This window comes from Amia ocellicauda, chromosome 15 (genome assembly GCF_036373705.1).
Source record: "Amia ocellicauda isolate fAmiCal2 chromosome 15, fAmiCal2.hap1, whole genome shotgun sequence".
Lineage (NCBI taxonomy): Eukaryota > Metazoa > Chordata > Actinopteri > Amiiformes > Amiidae > Amia > Amia ocellicauda.
In genome coordinates this window covers 14,272,829-14,291,914 of record NC_089864.1, presented here as the reverse complement: position 1 = coordinate 14,291,914, position 19,086 = coordinate 14,272,829, and the positions used below count along the sequence as shown (strand labels likewise).

Below are 19,086 nucleotides of genomic sequence, written 5' to 3'. Positions count from 1 at the left end.
CCTCAGTTTCATTACAGTTGTAGCTGCCCTACTGAATTGTTTTTTCTTTCCCCATTGCTTATGTAAAGATAAGTAAAATATATCGGCTCATGAATGATCTCTTCTTGTTCCATCCTTCCATTTTCACATACCTGTCATTCATTATACACACATTATTCCCTGGGGACCGGGCGCTGTGATTGATTACTGAAAGACAATGGTGAGGGATAGAAAAGCCCACACTCACCAACACGGGGACTGCTGCATGTCCATGAGGGGAATAATCAATCCTGCCTTCTGGAGAGCCAAATTAATAGGCAGATTAGCTTTTGACTTTTGTGTTTGATTCAGCAAAATGCAACAACATACCATTATCTGCCCTGAAAAATCCCTCTTCACCCTTTTGGAATTTCTGATTAAACTGAAATACATTAACTTTTTTTTTTTTTTTTTTTTTAATGTAGACTAGAATTGAAAAATTCAACCATTACAGGCTCATTTTATGTATTTATTTAATGATGTTCTGTTCTACCCTTCCCAAAAGTGATTTTTATACTGTTCTTTTATTTACCATAAACCATTACTAAATGCACACTTGGATGAAAGGTGACCGGGTAGCACAAAGATCTGAAGTTCTTTGGTTGACCATAAGTCTGTGTTCCTCCACTGCATTCAAAATCTATCATAGCTGGCACATATTGACACTGCCTCTGAGTTAGAAATCTGTGTTCTTGCCTTTCAACCGTTTCTTGCCATCTTGAGCGTTGCTTGAAATAAGGCTTTGAGATATGGACTCAAGGCCCTCTGAAAAACAAAAGACCTGAAAGCGTCACATCACTGGTGAGTTTGAACTAGGTCATTAGGGGTGAAATGAAGGACACTCCATCATGCTTTCAACTTCCTGTACTTCTGGTGATTATCTGTCTGAGACTTCGCTTAAAACCTTACCTCCCTAAGCTATATGGAAAGTCATCCCTTTCAGACATATTTAGATAAATATTTTGAACATTTTCCAGCCTGGGCAGCTCGTGGCATGTGGCATGTCATTTGAGGCCGTGTGTTTGGTAGTTTGTTATTACTATGGATCCTTGATGCAAACAAATAGCCAGTTAAAAATAAAGTAGTGAAGCTAAATGTGAAAGTGGTCACATATGACAATGAGAAGACAACTCCCCGTTTTCAAAATGCACAAATGCATGGAAGATAGAGTGAACGATATTGAGAGAAGCTTGGGATGCCGTGGCAGTGTCCTGGAAGCTGTGCAGCATCCTAAACTAAGCTGTGGCCCGGGGCGTCTTATGTGGTGTCTGCCTGTGAAAGTTTGATAGATTGGTCCAATACTCGGCTTGACAATCCTTTCTGTTAGGACAAGTGGGAAGCAAGGTTTGCACAATCCACAGCAAAAAACTGTAAAATCTAAAAAGATACACCGGTAATTGCTACCACTTTCTCCTCCATCTTGTAATTTGTGCTTCTTTCTTTTTTTTTTTTTTATAGCTGTTAAAGTGTCAAAAACACTACAACAAATTGCTGTTATTAACATTTATTCTGTCAGATGTGTTTGCTTCTTATTGATCAATTTCCCCTCCATCAAGGTTCCAGATGTATTTTCATTTGTGCTGTTAAGCCATTTCTGCCGTTCTTAATGGGTAATTGCAGGGTGCTTGTCCTCCACTCAACAGCAACAGCAACGTCGTCCTGTCTCTTTGCTTCCCTTTATAGTTCTTTTCATTGTAACCGTATACACATCGCACAGCAGCTGAACTGTTCTGGCCCAGTCTCCAGCGAATGCTATTCCCTACGTTTACAACTTGTGAATAAGGCGTGCTTATGGCAGCCGAGTGGCGCTTTGATACAGGCAGGAATGCAGCTGGTATTCACACGTCAGCTGTTCTCGGCACATCCAGGGCGCCGTGCCAGGATGATTGTGAGGTAGGACCATCAAAGAGGAGACACCATGGTGGCCGAACTGAACGTTACTACAATTACTCCAGCTTTCTCAGAGTTTCAAGATTAGGACCGCAGTCACATCTCGAGTATCACTGCAGGCGTTGTCTTGAAATCCACTTCCTCTCGGGGGTGGGAAAGGTGGTCTCTTGATGTCAAGGTCTTCTAGTTTATTAAAAGAAGAAAAAAAAAAGTATTTATCTGCATGGTATACCAGAAATCTTGTTGAAATGTATTACTTGAATTAGCCCCAGTGCCTGCATTCTTCTTTACTAGACAGTTAATTCCACTAACCTAAAGAACACTTGTAGCTTTTTCATTTGTTTCAGAAATTGCATTAGCTGGAGTAACATTAAGGGGATTCTTGTGATATAGAAAACTTGAATGTTCAATTTGTTCCTCAGTATTGATAACAAACACTCTGTCTGTCTTTCCTGCAATAGAAAAAACATTTAAATGCTTTATGTCTTCTATCGTTCCTTTTGTTTCCTAGATTCGGTTGGCATCTTAATAAATAAGAGCTTGCTTCAGCACCAAAACTGAATAAGACTTTGCTGCTTATGCACTGATCTTGCTGTGCAGAATGTAAAATACAGAATTTAATCTCTTTCCATTCCCTCTCTCCGATAACACCTCAAAGCTGCGATGACCTCCCACACCAAAAAAAATAAGTAAAATATGATTATTAACTCAATTTTACTCTTCTGTATTCCAATGCATAATATTGAAAGATTTATAACTGTGAAAATGTACCTCGGGACATGTCTTGTGAAGTGGAGAGAACATGGGTCGTTGCATATAATTTCTCCCCTCACTCTTTATCTGCATATAGGGCACGTCGAGAGTGTGATGAGACTAGAGTAATTATTTTTTATTGGTGGGGTTGGGGGGTAGGCATAACTATTTTAAACTGTATCTGTCAGAAGTGGTTAATATTGAAGTTGAGTTCAGAGTGTGATGTGAGGAATGTGGCCAACCATTGTTAACACCCTGCCAATTAATAGGAATGTTCAGCACCTGTAAATTGTAAATGTTATCAATGCAGATGCAAGCTGCCATGAGGGAGTTTCCCCCAACAGCACTAATTGAGCTGTAATGATGAAAAACCTGGCAGCACAAAAAATACAAATAAGCTGTGGGAGCGACACTGAACCGGGAGCGGAAAACAGTGATTGCCTCACCAGTGCAGAAGTGTCATTTGACATCTTTCCATCGCTTCTGAGATAACTTCCTGCTCCTGTGCTCCCTCTCTAGATGAGTTTAAGGGCTCGACCCTAGTGGAGCTGATGAAGAAGGAGGGCACCACCTTGGGGCTGACTGTTTCCGGCGGCGTCGACAAGGATGGCAAACCCAGAGTGTCTAATCTGCGCCAAGGAGGCATCGCTGCTAGGTAACAGTGCCCAGGCTGCGGCTCATACATTATTCCCTTCTTAAGCACACTCCAGGCGCTGGCTCAATTAGTGGCTTCTTCGCAGGGTTCAAGGGTCACTTCTCTCGCTCTGACACCCGCAGCGCCTGCACTATACAGAGAGACTCAACCCCGGAACACATTTCTCTTTTAAATATTGCATTTGATATGAAATCTTAATGCAGTACAACTGAAGTTATATTTCAGAAATGCATTGTTGGGTCTGACTACAGTTGGATTCAGTAGCTTTGCAGGACTATCCTATGATTTTTTTAAATTTCATTTGAGGTCTGTTAACTTCCTTTTGTTTGTTATTTTCCTTTTTCTTTTAAGTCATTAACATCTACATACAAGTATTGTCACCATGCATCCTAAATTATTTCCCTATAAAATCTGAAGCACCATATACTAGCATGAATGGTCTTTGTCAGAGGTATATTTGAAGCATGTATACCTGTATGTATACCTGCATGTAAAAAAAAAAGATAAATTAACAATATTTATTAAATTGAATAATTTAACACATTTGTGAAAGAGATCTCGGGTTCAATTAGTTACATTTCCAACTGTCTACATTAGATGAGACTGGCACAACCAAAAGCATTGATGTGAATATGAAACTTGACTTGTTTCAGGGGTTCAAGTTACCTTTTTAATTTCATTGTACAAAGTGAAATGATGTAACTTTTGATCTATGCTGTTATATGATTGCCTTCTAGAGCCATGGATACTCAATCAGTGGTGACAGAAATGTTTATCTGGAGTCCAGTGGCATACTAAATCACTCTTTGACTCTGATCGCATGCCAGCAGTGTTAATAGCCTTGTAACAAAGGCAAAACTAATGTATAACCTCGATGTTCAGATCCCAGAAACAGTCGAGCATTATGGGTGTGCATCACAAACCCAGAGGACACTTACCCATATTAAAATAAGCATTGAGAAAAAAAAACGGTTTGGTTTAATCACATCCATGGTATTAATAGCACCCTGCATGGCAGGATGTTTTTGTGTTTGCTCAGTTTTATGATCAATGGTTTGTTGCCCTTGCATTATTTGTCATGGTTTCTTTTTTTGTACAATAAAGTCACAACATTAGTTAAGGGAGTGGCTGACCATTAAAAAAAAAAAAAAAAAAAAAATTAATGAGAAAATAAAACAATGTCTTGTTATTATTTATTACAGGAGTGACCAGTTAAATGTTGGAGACTACATTAAATCGGTAAATGGGATTAATCTTACCAAATTTCGACACGATGAGATCATCAGTCTTCTCAAAAATGTGGGAGAGCGAGTGGTATTGGAAGTGGAGTATGAGCTACCACCTATCTGTAAGTAATTGTCTTCTCATGTATTTATTATTACTATGTATCGATAATGATTGGTATTGTATTTATGATCATTATGAAATGAACATATGTTGTTAGTTATCTGCGTGTCACAGATTGTTATAATCAGACTTCAAGTCACTTACCTTCAGCTCATGGGAGAGAAATGGGATGACTACGCATCCAGGCCCAGAGGCTGTTAAAATATAGTTGTTTTCATTTGGTTTGCTGTTGTTTTTGTTAACTGTCTTTTTTGCTGTATTTGCAGCTGTTCAAGGTTCAGGGGTGATTTTTAAAAATGTAGAGGTCACTTTGCACAAAGAAGGCAACACATTTGGATTTGTCATTAGAGGTATGTAAGAAACAGTCCTGGTGTGTGGGTAATTTGGATTAATTTATGTAAGAGCCGTTTGCTTTCTACAGTATTCGGTTAAATAATCTGAATTGTATTGCTCATCCTTTAAGATAATTAACACTGGTAAGAGCCCACTGTGTAAATGTTCTCCCCATCAGGTCCAGCATGATTAATATTAGTCATATTTAGAAGGGTACAGTACTCTGTGGGCACGAACTCCATCTGCCAGCATTTTTCAGAGGCTAATAGTACTACACATTTGCTTTGTTTTGTTTTTTTAAGCTTTGAGATATTGTAATACAAAGCACCTGAAATAAACATTACTTTAGGTTGTGTCAATTATGCAAATCCCAAGAGGTGTCATATTCTCCCAACTCTCATCTATTTCGTGTTTATCCTGTTGCATTTATGTTTTACATTTGAACATCCATTGTGAGGCCGTCTTCATTCTCAGTACAAAGCATCAGCAATTATTTTATTTTCCATTTTTGCTTAATTGCCGTTTTTTTCTCTCACTCCAAGTCTGCGACATTAGCAAAGAAATTGTATAATTCAGCTTCAGTTTTTTCTCACCCCTCTTTCTGCACTGCGGGCAATTGTGGAGGTGACAAGGCTCTGTGTTTTGGCTTTTCTAGGAGGGGCTCACGAGGACAGAAACAAATCTCGTCCGGTTGTCATTACGACCATCAGGCCGGGCGGGCCAGCGGACAGGTAAGACATTCCAGATCAGTGAGAGATGATCCTGATGTTTTATCCTGATGTTCCTTGAGAACAGCATTCACAGATTGAACCAGAGCCCTCTGAACCAGGAAAGTCCCTTGTAAGTGGCTGCCCTGACTCATCAGACCAGTTCCCACTTAGCGTATCCCCAACCTGCAGGTCACATGCTTCAGTATTGCAGCTTCTTAAATCAAGAACTACATTTCTCATTCATCTTGACTGATAAACTGATAACTGATTCAATGTAGACACTCTGAGCTCCATTGGGAAGAAAACCAAAAGACCCCCCAAGATCTCCTGAACATTTTTGTACTAGATATTTCAAGTAGAGAAATGTTACATTCATTAGACATTGCGGTTTCTTACGAGGGGGGTTTCTTCATATACTCCCATTGGACGTGCAATTCAAATGTGTTTTGCTACTCTAAATTATCTGTAATATCCTTAATATGAGTGGTTATGACTATTTTACCAACTTTAAGAGTGAAGGGGTAATCATCAGTCATTGTCAGTCACACAAGCAGAATTGTCATTGGGTTTGATGAGTGATTTGGTCTTCCATGCATTATTACTGTTTTCTTTTTTTTTAACCTTGGAATAAATTACCAGTAGATTCTGCTTCTATTTCATATCAGGGAAATGGAATTCAGTGCTTTGCCATGCCTCAGCAGTTTTCATGTGTAATAAAAAAAAGTAATTTTAATTTAAAGTTTATCAATATTCATTTTTTTCCTCATTTAATGAATTTTAATAAGTCTTGGGTATGCCAATTATTTAATTTGCATTTGAATCCTGTCCTTCAGCTCTTTTTGCTCATTGATACTCATGGACCCAGAGGGGCACAAAACAGGGGGTTTTACAGATATGGAGTGGTACCGACAGGGAAAAGCGGTGTTTTCAATTATTCATTCAGTTTAAGTCCTAACGACTTCAGGTGTGATGAGAATGGGTCTTTCCTGGACCGGGCATGAGTAACGCTGTTCTTAGCAATGATTTAAAATGGACTTTCCTTGTAAGGAAGGGGAAGTCGTGCGTATGTGTGCTCGCTGCAGCTTCTTCGCAGAGCTGAGCTGAAGTGTTTCACTCAGCCGATCTCCCTCTCACTGTCTCTCCACCAGGGAAGGGACTATTAAGTCGGGAGACAGGCTGCTGAGTATTGATGGCATCCGACTGCACGGCACCTCCCACGCCGAGGCCATGAGCATCCTGAAGCAGTGTGGGCAGGAGGCCACGCTGCTCATAGAGTACGACGTGTCAATCATGGGTACGGCACAGCAGCCCTCTCTCTTCCTTACTCTTTCTTCCTTTCTTCCTTCCTTGCTTCTACCTCAGATTGAGACACAACAGGTGCAATGTGCTTGTGTAGCTCACCTCGGTAAGGGCTGCAAACCCCCATAACTGTTAGTTCACATCCTGCGCCAACTCTAATACCTGGTTGTCGACCGGGGAATGGTAGACGAATGACAGAATTCGTTATAGGATTTATAAAATCTTCCAAAGTTGTGCGGGCATACACAAAGTTCCCTTAGGCATAAGGCATATGCCTGCTTCTGCCCTCAACTACACCACTGGTAATATGACCAAGTATGTGAAAAAAGTCCAGACTAATGTTGTCTTGACTATAGCCATTTAAATAATGTAATTTATGAAACCTGCCCATTTTAGAGAGGTGTCTCTGCATACAGAGGGATCTGGTTTCAGTTTTCCATCTTGCTTTAGTTTTAATTGAGTTTGCAATCGAGTCTGTTTTTCTTTGAAATACCGCATACTGACTCTGAGCTGTCAGACAGTATACTCTACAAACCCATTCAAAATCTTTTTTCACCATTCATAAATAGTTCACAAAGACAGTTTTATAGTTTTACAGTCCTGTGATGGGAAATGTCACCATGCGGGAATGGATTACATTTCTGAATTGCTATGCAACAACTTTCATCTTATTAAATCACAGTTCATGATTTATTTTAAATATTACAAGCTACAGCAAGTTAATATTAATATATACAGGCTTATTCAAAGTTGAAAAAAAATGTATATACTTATAAATTAAAACTTAATATTTTCTTTCCTCGGAGTGAGTGAGGCAGTCAGGAAATATGCTTGCTTATATTGTGAGGAATCCTGGTGTTTGGAACCTGTTGAATTCCAGAACATGATTTATATTGGTTTATTTTATTGAAACTGATATAAATTAATTAATCACAGACCTGTTTATGTAGAAATTGTTTTCTGTACAGATATCCTTTACCTTTACATACCCTATGATTGATTTGATTTAAGAAATGAAAGTGAGGTTTATTTATGTTCACACATTCAAGCACACACGTCAGTAATGTATTTCACCAATATACTGTGTATATATATGAATAACTTCTGTTAATCTATTTAATGCACTCTTCTGATAGGGCTTTGAGTTCTCCAAGACAGTCGCAGACAGACCCTTTGAAGTTGTTTAAATTCGTTTATTTGAGAGAATGCTTTTGACAGAAAAACAAAAAACAGAACTGCTTTGATTTGCCTCGCTGTAGCCGAGTCTTGTTCAGACGGGGAATGGAGATGTTGGGAGATTTGAGTCCCGTCCCTGTAGGTGTATAGTAGCTTTGTAACATACACTGATTATTCTAATCAGATGTTAAGAATTATAGATTAACAGGCTTTTTCACTTGAGGCTTGCTGTGAAGTTGCAAAATTTGAATTTGCAATCCTAATTTGAATATAAAGCAATAAAAATACCAAAAGATAGGTTAAATTGACTGAAATAAATGACAGTTTGAGTAAGCTAGCTCTTACAGTGAAAAATATATACTGTGTACTTATTATTCAAGTTTGATTCTTTCATTACAGTGTTGGAGATAATGTGCATTTCAGAACAGGCTTTGTGGGTAATTAAAATGAACCTTTCAGCAGTGACTAACTGATCAAATCTTTTCTGTGTGGGGGAACACATTTCGCATTGCAGTTTAAATGATCAGAAAGAAACATTAAACAAAAACAATTACAAATATATAGACTAACTCTGCTCACACATTCATCAGCATGCTTCTCATTGCACTCCATGGCTAATAAATCACAGCAGAGTTAAAATGATTTGGTCATGGTGGGGGTATCCTAATGATTGAGACATCTTTATTCGTGAATAATTAATGTGCTGCCGATTTTCATTTTTCATAAGGCTGTTTGACATCAGTGCTAGAAAAGTCATCCCTCTCTGCCAGGGCTCTGTTATTGATGGTCGTTCCTTATCATCACCCCTCGCCCCTTGTTATTCTACTGCACTTTACCCAGCTTGCACACACCACTTCTTTTACAACTAATGAGAGTTATTTATAACAGTCTCCTCTCCCGCATGGTGAGCCGCGCTGTATCAGCCAGCATGGTAAACAGCCCATGAGATGGCAATTAACTGTTTATGTCTTTCTGTTCGCTCCTGCCAGCCTCTCTTCCCTTACTAACAATTGCACCTGCAGGTAAAAGCCTTGCTGTAGCAGAAAAAGGACAGAATAGAACCGAACCCTAAGTTTTCTTTTATCTGTTGTGTGCGTAACATTTTTCTACCACTTTCCAATCAGATTAAATTAAGCTCCCCCGTCCCCATTTGTTTTGTCTTGACACAGATTCAATAGCCACGGCCTCTGGGCCCCTGCTGGTTGAAGTTGCCAAATCTCCGGGGTCGAGTTTGGGAGTTGCGTTAACTACCTCTATGTACTGTAACAAGCAGGTCATTGTCATTGACAAAATAAAGCCCGCAAGTATTGCAGACAGGTAAATATTTTGAGGTTTGCATGTTTTCAACTGAAGTTCTAGAAATACAACTGCAGAGAGGTCGTTATACAAATCTTGTATAGGATGTATACGCCATAAGAATCTGTCAGAATAAATGGCAGTTTGTTTGTTTTTCCAATTATTTTGAGATCAGAATATTGTTACGTTTCTCAATCAATATTCTCGAGAGAAAAAAAAATAGGATTAGCTAGTATTGCTAACGCAGAATTATTACAAGTACAAGACCTATTAAGTATTTAATCAAATGTAATTAGCTTTAAATTCACCTTTTTTGTCATCCCGTTGCTCTGCAGATGCGGTGCTTTGCATGCCGGGGATCACATTTTGTCAGTGGATGGCACAAGCATGGAGTATTGCACATTAGCAGAGTCTACCCAGCTCCTCGCCAGTGCCTGTGAGCACGTCAAGCTGGAGATCCTCCCCCATCACCAGACGAGACTGGCTCTGAAGGGCTCTGACCACGGTAAGCGTGCCGCCAGGGGCTGCCCGACATGACAGCTCCTTGCGCTGGGCTGCGGGGCCAGGGGACCGGCTGGGGGACACAGCAGCTGACAGGCCAGATGACAGCCAGACTCACACTGTTGCACTTGAGGGAGACTAGCCTAGTTTTCTTTTTCCTTTATTTATTTTTTTGTCTTTCAAGGTCAACTTTCATATGTGAATCAACAATTACCGGAAACCAGTTGGTCATAAACAATTCAGTAACCTTTGAGTGACATTTTTCAGCTGGTTGTTCACTCTAGTCTTGTAAGAGTCTCTACAGTAAGATCGAGCATTTCACATCAGAAAAGGCCATTCTTATTAATCTCTACTGCCCTGGTTGTTCTTATGAGTATGTACCACCACACTGTTTCAAAATCCCTTGGTAAATATGATTCAACGGAAATGCACAGGTGCACTTTGGGGTTTTGAAGCACTGCTCGACTGTTTGACATTTTCGTAAGGGATGCAGAACATGATTTAGGTTTAATAACAGCTGTGACGTGAGGCAGGGAATGCAGTCTTCACACACTGTATTGTTATTCATTTCAAGATTGTCTGTTCATCAGTTTATTACTGAACTCGGTGACATATCACAGCTGTGTCTTTAAGATTTTTGATTAGTCTGATCTGGAATATTATAATCCATAGCACTGCCAGCACCAGGGGAAAAAAAGACAGCACCGATATTGATCCTGTCATTAAAATACATTTTCTTGATGTCCTCTGAACTTGTTTGGCTCACTTTTAATTTCCATAAGACTCATCCACAGATCCTTTACTATTTCCTCTGCTGTATCTTATTTGATGTGCTCTGCTCGTGTGCGGAGCTGGAAGCAGGGTTGCACAGTTTCCCACTGTGAGAAAGTGCCTTCATTTCCCTCAAGCGACCATTACAGCAAAAGCTTCGTCTATCACTGTCAGATCATCGTGCTGCTACAGCTTCATTCCCAATGCGATCCTCTTTGCCATTACAAAATATCATTTTGCGTATCGAGCAGTCTTGTCTTTCTGTGCTGAGAGGAGGTGCGACCGGTGTTGTGAAATTGTGGTACCTGCTGATTGGATCTTTTAGAGGTCTCCATGTGACCTTGAGGCCAAAGGAAGCAAAGTCTCCTGCACCCATTGCTATACCTTGCTTTCCCTCATGAATAGATTAATTAACAATTGGGGATCAGACTAGGAAATGGAAATGCAGCAAAGAAACATAGAAACCTGGGCTACTGCAGACAGCTGTGAAATTAGATGACGAACAAAATAAATTAATTATTTCAACATAAAGGCCTTCTTTGATCAAATTTAATTGGTTTCATCTGTAAATACTGGATGACCTTTCCATATTGAGATTAAATCAGTGATATTCTGTCACTTTCCAGTAAACAGCCTCACCTTCTTAAGCTCTTCAATTCCAGCGAATTAACTTCTGTTGTTGTTATCAGTCCAGTCTTTTGCCCCTTTATTTAGATTTGCATTGTATGCACAAGCAATTCTGAAAATGTATTTTCATAATTGGCATTTTAATGACGCATTAGTGCAATGCCTAAACAGGATTAAAACCAAAAAAGATTGAACATTGAACTCCCACAGTGACAGACACGGACAGACTGTATTTAATACATTGTGCCAAAACTTTCTTCAGTATCTCTACGGCTCATTGCTTTTTGTTTTTTCTTTTCAGTTTGTTCACGCTTGTGAAGGTGAAATTATATTCTTCTGGAGCTTTCATTAGTGACTACTAGGTAGTCTTAAGTGCTCAGTTGCAATAGGAAGTGCTTGAAAGAGCTCTAGTGTTTTTCTGTACCTGTCTTATAGGATGTCAAGCATCACTGACATAACTTTCTGAAGTTTTCCACGTACTTTGATCATGTTTGCTTTCAATTCTGCCTCCTACAATTCTTATTCTATGTTCCATTCCCTTTGCCATAGATTCAAAAACAGTTTTTAATCTGAGAATCGAATTACATACCCTACCTTAAGTTATTTGGGGAGTTGTAGGTTTTTTTTAAGAGATTTCTGATCGATTTAATTAGAAATTAGAAATAATTCTAAATAGAGACAATTTCAGTAATCCAAAAATAATATTAATCAGAAGAATGTTAGTTTTTCCATTGACTAAGCAGCTTTACAGAATTAACGTTGGGATTATTTTGTATTGTTCACACAGGGTGGCTTAGAGCAGGAATTTAGGTTCTGATTTACAAGGAGACTACAGATAGCTTTATATGCCAGGGATGGAAGCGGTGCATAACAATAAGGTGTCCTGTCCCTAGAGGTCACTTGAAATGGAGCTGCATAATTGAGACATTTCCTCCACATTATACCCAATTGACATATTTCCAGGAAGTAAAGTAATTTCATTCATGCATCTTGAAAATAAAATTCTGAAAATAAGGTCAGGGTCCCCAGATCCCTGCTAACTTCAAATCTTGTTAAATTTAATTGCAGAGGGAATTAGTCTGTAGGTGTTTCTAAGGTCTTGAATAATTATTATCTGGTATGTAGTTGCATATCTGAATGATTTATAAAGCATTTCTAGTTAGACGATTCATACACCCAGCGATGACTTATGAATGAGGTGTAAGAATGGTCTTCTATATATTTGTGTTTGTACACGTGTATTAATTTTCCACTTTGGGATTATAATGTGTGAGAATACAGAAGACAGTCCTCACATGAATTTCAGTCAGTTGATCTGAGTAGGACATGGACATAAGCAGAATCGAATTACCATATAAGGATTTGCTGATTATTAAAAAAGGTAACCAATACCAATTTGAAAATGTCTGGTGGCTGTAGACGTCACCATTAAGTTACCTGCTTGACAACTGTGTTTAAAGCTCCGATTTTATGTTTTCAGTTACCCAGTAGTCAAGACCTTGGCACAGTGGGATTTGCCTTTTAATAATCTTTAATGAGAGCAACACAGTAAATTTGAGAGTGCCAGATACGTGCCTGATTTAATACAAATGTCACTTTTTTTTATATACGTAACACATATAATCTTTCTGTGTTGTTTGCTTCATTTCCTATCTCTTATGAAAGCAATTTATAGCACAAGTAAATTGACACACTTTCCAATTCAGTACCAGTGGAACTGCAAAAGAAAGAATGAATGAATGAAAGTATGATCTCGATCGCCCTCTGTTCACAATAACTACACATCTCATACATAATCAAAGATCAGGCCTCAACTTACCATACCTGAATGGAAATTTTGATAATTTATTTTCCCACAAAACAGATACAATCTTTTTCTACCAACTTAACTCTATTACTTTGATGTTTCCCTTTTTCAGTCATCTAGTTACCTGTCCCTATTTTCTGGTGCTTTTTTTGTTTGTTTGTTTGATTTACTTTTTCTTTTGTTATGCAATACCTGTCATCCCTTCATGTGGACAGTCAAGGTGCAAAGAAGCAACAGGCAGCTCACGTGGGACTCCTGTGCCAACAACAACAGCAACTTCCTTCCCTACCAACATTATAACACCTACCACCCTGACCATTCCAGGACGCAAGCCTCGAAATACCAGAAATCCTCTCCAAACAACCTTCGTAATGTTCCTTGCTTTCTTCCTCCTCCCTTTTCCTGTCATTTGCATTCCCCTTTCTTGTTTGCTCGTTTGTTTTTGCATTATTTTCTTTTTAAAAATAGTTTTATTGAGTATCCTTTTTCTCTCTGTCCAAAAAACAAAGAGAGAGAGAAGTATGAGCCCAGTCTTTCATCTGTTATTGTCCCTGAAATGCAATGAGGCTGTAAAGTCAGTATTTCAATCGTCAGAACAATTCACTATGCGTGCTAAATGGAGAGCAATCAAATACGCTCTAACATCTTGAAACTCAGTTCAGACCTGCACAAAGTTTTGTCCTGTTATGGCCACATGGTTGTGTATAGACTTCCTACCTGAGCAGATAACGTGGCAACATCATAATAAAGTGAAAACAGAACAATGTGTCAATCATGGCAACACAAATGTGTAGACTTTGGGGGAAAGAACATTGTAAAATACATAACATATTACTTTAATATTATATATTATACGTTTAAAAAATATCAGAATTATAAAAATGCATAATAAAAAGATTTTTTTAATGATTATTATTAACATGCAAAATAACAGGATTGCACTTCGTATGTATTTTTCTGACATCATATTTGTCAAACTGCAACCTCACACAAAAATGGCCAGAACAAAACGTGTTGTCTTAGTTATTAACTTTATATTAATTGCATTTTATATTTACAGCTGGACAGCTTTCTTTAGGCTGAACGCTCAGAGCTGGTTGTCACCTGATTTTCACCGTGATAAAGCACTGCAGTGCACAGTGTATACAATAAAACATGTCTGAGGCCATTTTAGTTCACATTCTGGCCACGCACTTACTGATCTTAAAATGAGACTTTTGGGAGTGACATATTGATTGGGACATTCCCGGGGGCTGGAAATGAAAAATCAGCTGCAAGGGTATTGACCTCTCCTTACCTCATTCCTGCAACCCGATTCCTGACGAGGTCGGTCAAAGACTGTTAATGTTGAACAAACTGTCATTCTGGGTTCATTACATGGACTGAGACTTCTTTTCACTTTTGAATAAAGCAGTCTAAACTGATTGAAAACCAACAGAAAATGATCCAATCCTTCAATCAATAACAAGATTGCTCCTTGAAGTAAGAGTGAGAGCATTGCCTATAAATCTGTACTTTACCTGACACTCCCTGAGTGTTTCTTACACTTCATATATTTCACTGTAAACACTCCACACTGTACTAGACTTTTGAGTGGGTTCTTGATAATCCTTTAAAGATTACCTGATTATAACCTCTGTTCTTTTCCTTGTAGTTCTTAAAAAATAAAAATAAAGAACAGACCATCTTCAGACTTTCCCCCTCCAGACCAATATATACATATATGTTTCTATAAACAGGTCTAAATTTAAAAACTCCGGACCACTGAAATGTAATTTAGAATATGTACTAGGCTTTGCACGAGGTATATGCAGGAATTGTCTCTCAAATTAAAATCCAGAATCAAGTATTGCTAATCTGAGTTGTGAAAGCTGGTAGGATCAGTGCATTTTGGTCCAGATGTTATTTATGTGCATCTCACTGTTTTGCGTATCAGTCATCCATGGAGGTTAAAAGTTCTGAAAATCGGTTTCTGGTTTAAATCCCCCAACCCCACCAGGTGCAACCCGCAGATATTTTGCTCTGTTGCAGTCCTTAAAGGGTTACACAGGAGGTAGTATCAAGCTTTAAGAAGCCCGTTGCATTTCAATGACAATATTGTTTGTGTGCGTAGTACCCTTTCACAGTAGTATTGTGCCTGCTTAAGCCATTTGTGAACAATCATTGCCACGCCATTCTCCAAGCTGCTGCTAATCCACCATCATTAAAATGGAAAATCTTTTTTTTTTTTTTGTCATTGACATTTTCCCCATGTTCCGTTTATGGTACCGTACTATAGAATTAATATTGTATGTGGTGGTGGGACATGATTGTGTTCTAGAAAAGTTATCTCGGGGCCTGTTCAAATATTGAATTGAATTGAATGAATGTGTGCTTTGATTTAAAATCATCAAAGTACTCCGCATAGAGAGTAATTATATTATATGTATTTATGGACCATTTTATGCCTGAGTATGTGTGTGAGGCAATTAGGTTATGAGTTTGTGATTTCCTAATTTAAATTGGATGAGACAGTTTCCTAATAGGGGAGAATAAAATTCTAATAGAAATGAAGAAATTTACCATTTCCAGACATGGTATAAACATACAGACCAACCTGAGAGCTCTCCGGAGGCCACCACTTTGCATTGCTTAGAAGAGCGCAAGACACTGCAGATGAAATGCATCTATCATCTGATGTCTGTAAAGACGAGCACCTCTCTAATGTGGTCCCCAGATACCTGCTAAGCCTAGCAAAATGTTGAAGTTGAATTTCGGCTGCATAAACGATTTATTCAAACAGATCAAAGTGTATACGGGACTTCATCTTCAATGTTCGTGAGTTGTTGCGGTTCTATGTCCTAATCACAAAGCGTGGACTAATTGTTTCTAATCAAGTCCAATTAAATCAAGATTGAATTACTTGAGGTAATTAGATTTTGATTTTCTTGACTTTGTTGTTTCAGTATCGTGATTTTCCCAATGGGGTTTTCAAGAATAAACCATTTTATTTAATTATGAATAGTACAGCATTAAATAACCAAACACTGCATAGAGATCACTCCGTTTACATTGTTATTTGAAAGGAGGTCACAATAGAGTTCCTCAGTAAAATATCTGATAAACCTCTCTGGGGATGTTTAGGAATTTGGGACAAAAAGTGAAATTCTAATTTTACTTTTTACAGATACAGGTCCCTGAGTTGTATAAAACAATCTATAGAGGAGCTCATTTCTAGAAAAAATGTAGAGAATTGAATTAAGTAACAGTATTAGGCAGGTCAGAAAGGTCTTCTGAGTCCAGGTTTTTTATTCTGGGATAACAAGTACAGGAAGGAAACAAAAAGGCCAAATCCTTACTGCTCTTACACTAATGTGCAGATCCTGGACAGTGAAGTGGAAATTGAACATATTTACTCCACAAGTCCAGTTACATAACATTGACTTTTTCTGTTGTACATCCTTTTACAAGAGTTATTTCATTCGATTTGTTTCTTGCTTACAGTAATTTGCAGAATCGCTAAAGGTTACAGCAGGAATAGCATCTGAAGAACCTGGCTTTGCATAACCTTTGTTGAACCAAAGAGCCCATTATATGAAACACAAGCCATTTTGTTCCAAGATCGTAACTAGAAGATTCTAGTCAGGGTTTGGAAAAAATTAAAACAGTATCTCAATGTAAGTTTCGTGCCCCTGGTGGGTTTTGATGATGCTATACAACACAGTGACCTGTAGAGCTGTGAAACCAAAGGCTGCCCTATCTCCTGTGCTTGTCTGATTTTGACTTCCTTTGCAACTCCTCTCTCTCTCTCCAGCTTTGGTATCATCATCCTTCTCTCCTACCTCCATGAGCGCCTACAGCCTGAGCTCCCTCAACATGGGCACCCTGCCCCGAAACATGTATCCCACCAGCCCCCGGGGAACCATGATGAGGAGGAAGCTGAAGAAGAAGGACCACAAGAGCTCCTGTATGTCCGCTTTTTCATTTCCCAGCTAGGCATGGCATATGATTTGCTCTTTTTGTGATGAATGGCTTAATGGTCTCTAAGCCATTTCAATAACATCATAGCGCTTACCTGCAAAGCATTAGTATTCACTAGCTGTATCACGTATCATAGCTTGTAGAAAAAAGATTACACCTCTCACTGCCCTATAATTAGATCCTGAAAGATATTTCATAATGTTCATTGGAGCAGCAAGGCTCATGTATTTACCTTCCCTCAATACTGCTCTATTGAAAATAATGATCTCCCAGTGTCAGACCTTGTGGGCTGCTTCACATCTCTAGTGCGAGTGTCCAAGACTTTTTTTTCTTCTGGGGCAGACAGATAAGGGGCAGTCGGCCTTGGACTTGGATATGAAACTACTTCCAAAACATGACTGTGAAACAATATCTTAATTTCTACCAGCCTTTCTGAGATCGTAGATTAAAATAGACATGCATGTGGATTCAGAAAGAGAAAATAAATACAGTTCATATTCATTTAAATGTAAGGTTTGTGTACCAGGTGTAGCTGTTTCAAGCCCTTAGGAGTCGTGTTTACTGAGTCTATACACATACTGCCATTTTTAACTACCACATTTTTGTTTTTCATCCTACGGTTCTAGATTTTAGAATGTAGAAATTGGAATGCTTTTTTTCTGCTGTTGCTTTTGTTTTGCATGCTACCACTCTGTGACCCAGGTTGCCCTCGGGTTAAGTTTCCCCACCTGGGTTTTAGTCGTTTTCCACTGCCAGCTAAAGCGATGTGATGTGAGGATGATTTGGAAATGTTCTCGCACGCACACCCTGCTGCTGCTGCTGCTGCAGAGGCCCTCTAATGACAGTGCAGCAGATAATTTCGCTGCACACAAGAGGGGGCGAGGGGGCGGGGACGGTGATGGAGAGACGGTGACTGCAAGGTCAGGATCTGCTCCTGTCTCTCCAAGGGGACGACTGGAAAGCAAAGATAAATAAAATCGCTATAGCGCCAGCAGTCATTGCATTGGCAAAAGAAGGGAAAAAAGGGAGTCTGCCCTCACTTTTTCCGCTGCCACATTTAATTATATACTGCTGCTGCTGACTTAACCTTCAGTGTGTAGGATCTCACAGTCAGACCCCTTTTCCCCTGATGAGTCTAATGAGCAGATGGTTAATGTCAGTTGAACCCAAGAAATAAACTGTTCAAGCCAGGCAAGATCTACCCTGTTCCTCATCAGAGAAGGGTGAGGGCACAGTGGCTCAGTTCAGGGTAAAAGTTGTCACCAACCAAAGCAACTTAGTGTGGCCTGTTTTTAATTCTCACGCAACTGATGCATCCTGTATCACCGTGCATTATTCGATTAGAAAAACTCCAGCCATTAATTTATTAAACATCATTTTATTTTCAAATCAGTTGTGTTTAGTCGAATTGTATAGGACTTATTATACTGTTCATACATACATTCACAACATTTTTTTCGTCTGTTTTGTCAATATGGTATCTCTCTTCTCGCCTTGCCTTCGTGCTAATTTGGCAGCTTTGTTCCTGTGAAGCTGCTGTAGTCCAGGACTGACCTTTTGAGATTTAATGTAGCGAGACAAGGCAGAAATATCCCGATTCACTGGGCATACATTAACATAATGCAATTGTCTGCTAATGCTCTGTGTTGTTCGAAATAATTTCCATAAGGTGCCATTTTGAGCAGTAAAATGTTCTGCCAGAGAAAATCCAATTAAATATAAATACATTATAGGAGATCATTGTCTCTGAAAGTCCTTGGTTCTTTTGTGTAGTTAATTGTGTACCTTGGGTGACCTTTAAACTTTAAAATACTGAATTTAAAAGAAAAAGTGCAATGTCTTTAGATTCGATTTCATTACTTTGATTACAAAAAACTAATTTATCTTTGCTTCTGTCCAAACTTCATGAAAGATTGATCAAATCCATCTATGTAAGCATACTG

At 38.8% G+C, this 19,086-nt stretch overlaps 1 protein-coding gene across 5 annotated transcripts in view; it reads left to right on the top strand.

Annotated features, from left to right (window-relative positions):
- Positions 1–19,086, top strand: part of grip1 (glutamate receptor interacting protein 1) — a 205,924-nt gene that overhangs the window by 162,547 nt on the left and 24,291 nt on the right. For 3 of the 5 annotated variants that reach the window (XM_066724611.1, XM_066724609.1, XM_066724610.1), the window contains exons 3-11: positions 3,181–3,316; positions 4,519–4,664; positions 4,930–5,013; positions 5,652–5,727; positions 6,855–7,000; positions 9,351–9,498; positions 9,813–9,982; positions 13,399–13,551; positions 16,977–17,129. In XM_066724611.1, coding sequence (XP_066580708.1) covers positions 3,181–3,316; positions 4,519–4,664; positions 4,930–5,013; positions 5,652–5,727; positions 6,855–7,000; positions 9,351–9,498; positions 9,813–9,982; positions 13,399–13,551; positions 16,977–17,129 — 1,212 coding nt within the window. The remainder of the gene's footprint in view (positions 1–3,180; positions 3,317–4,518; positions 4,665–4,929; positions 5,014–5,651; positions 5,728–6,854; positions 7,001–9,350; positions 9,499–9,812; positions 9,983–13,398; positions 13,552–16,976; positions 17,130–19,086) is intronic. The other 2 variants (XM_066724613.1, XM_066724612.1) reach the window with 1 other exon arrangement.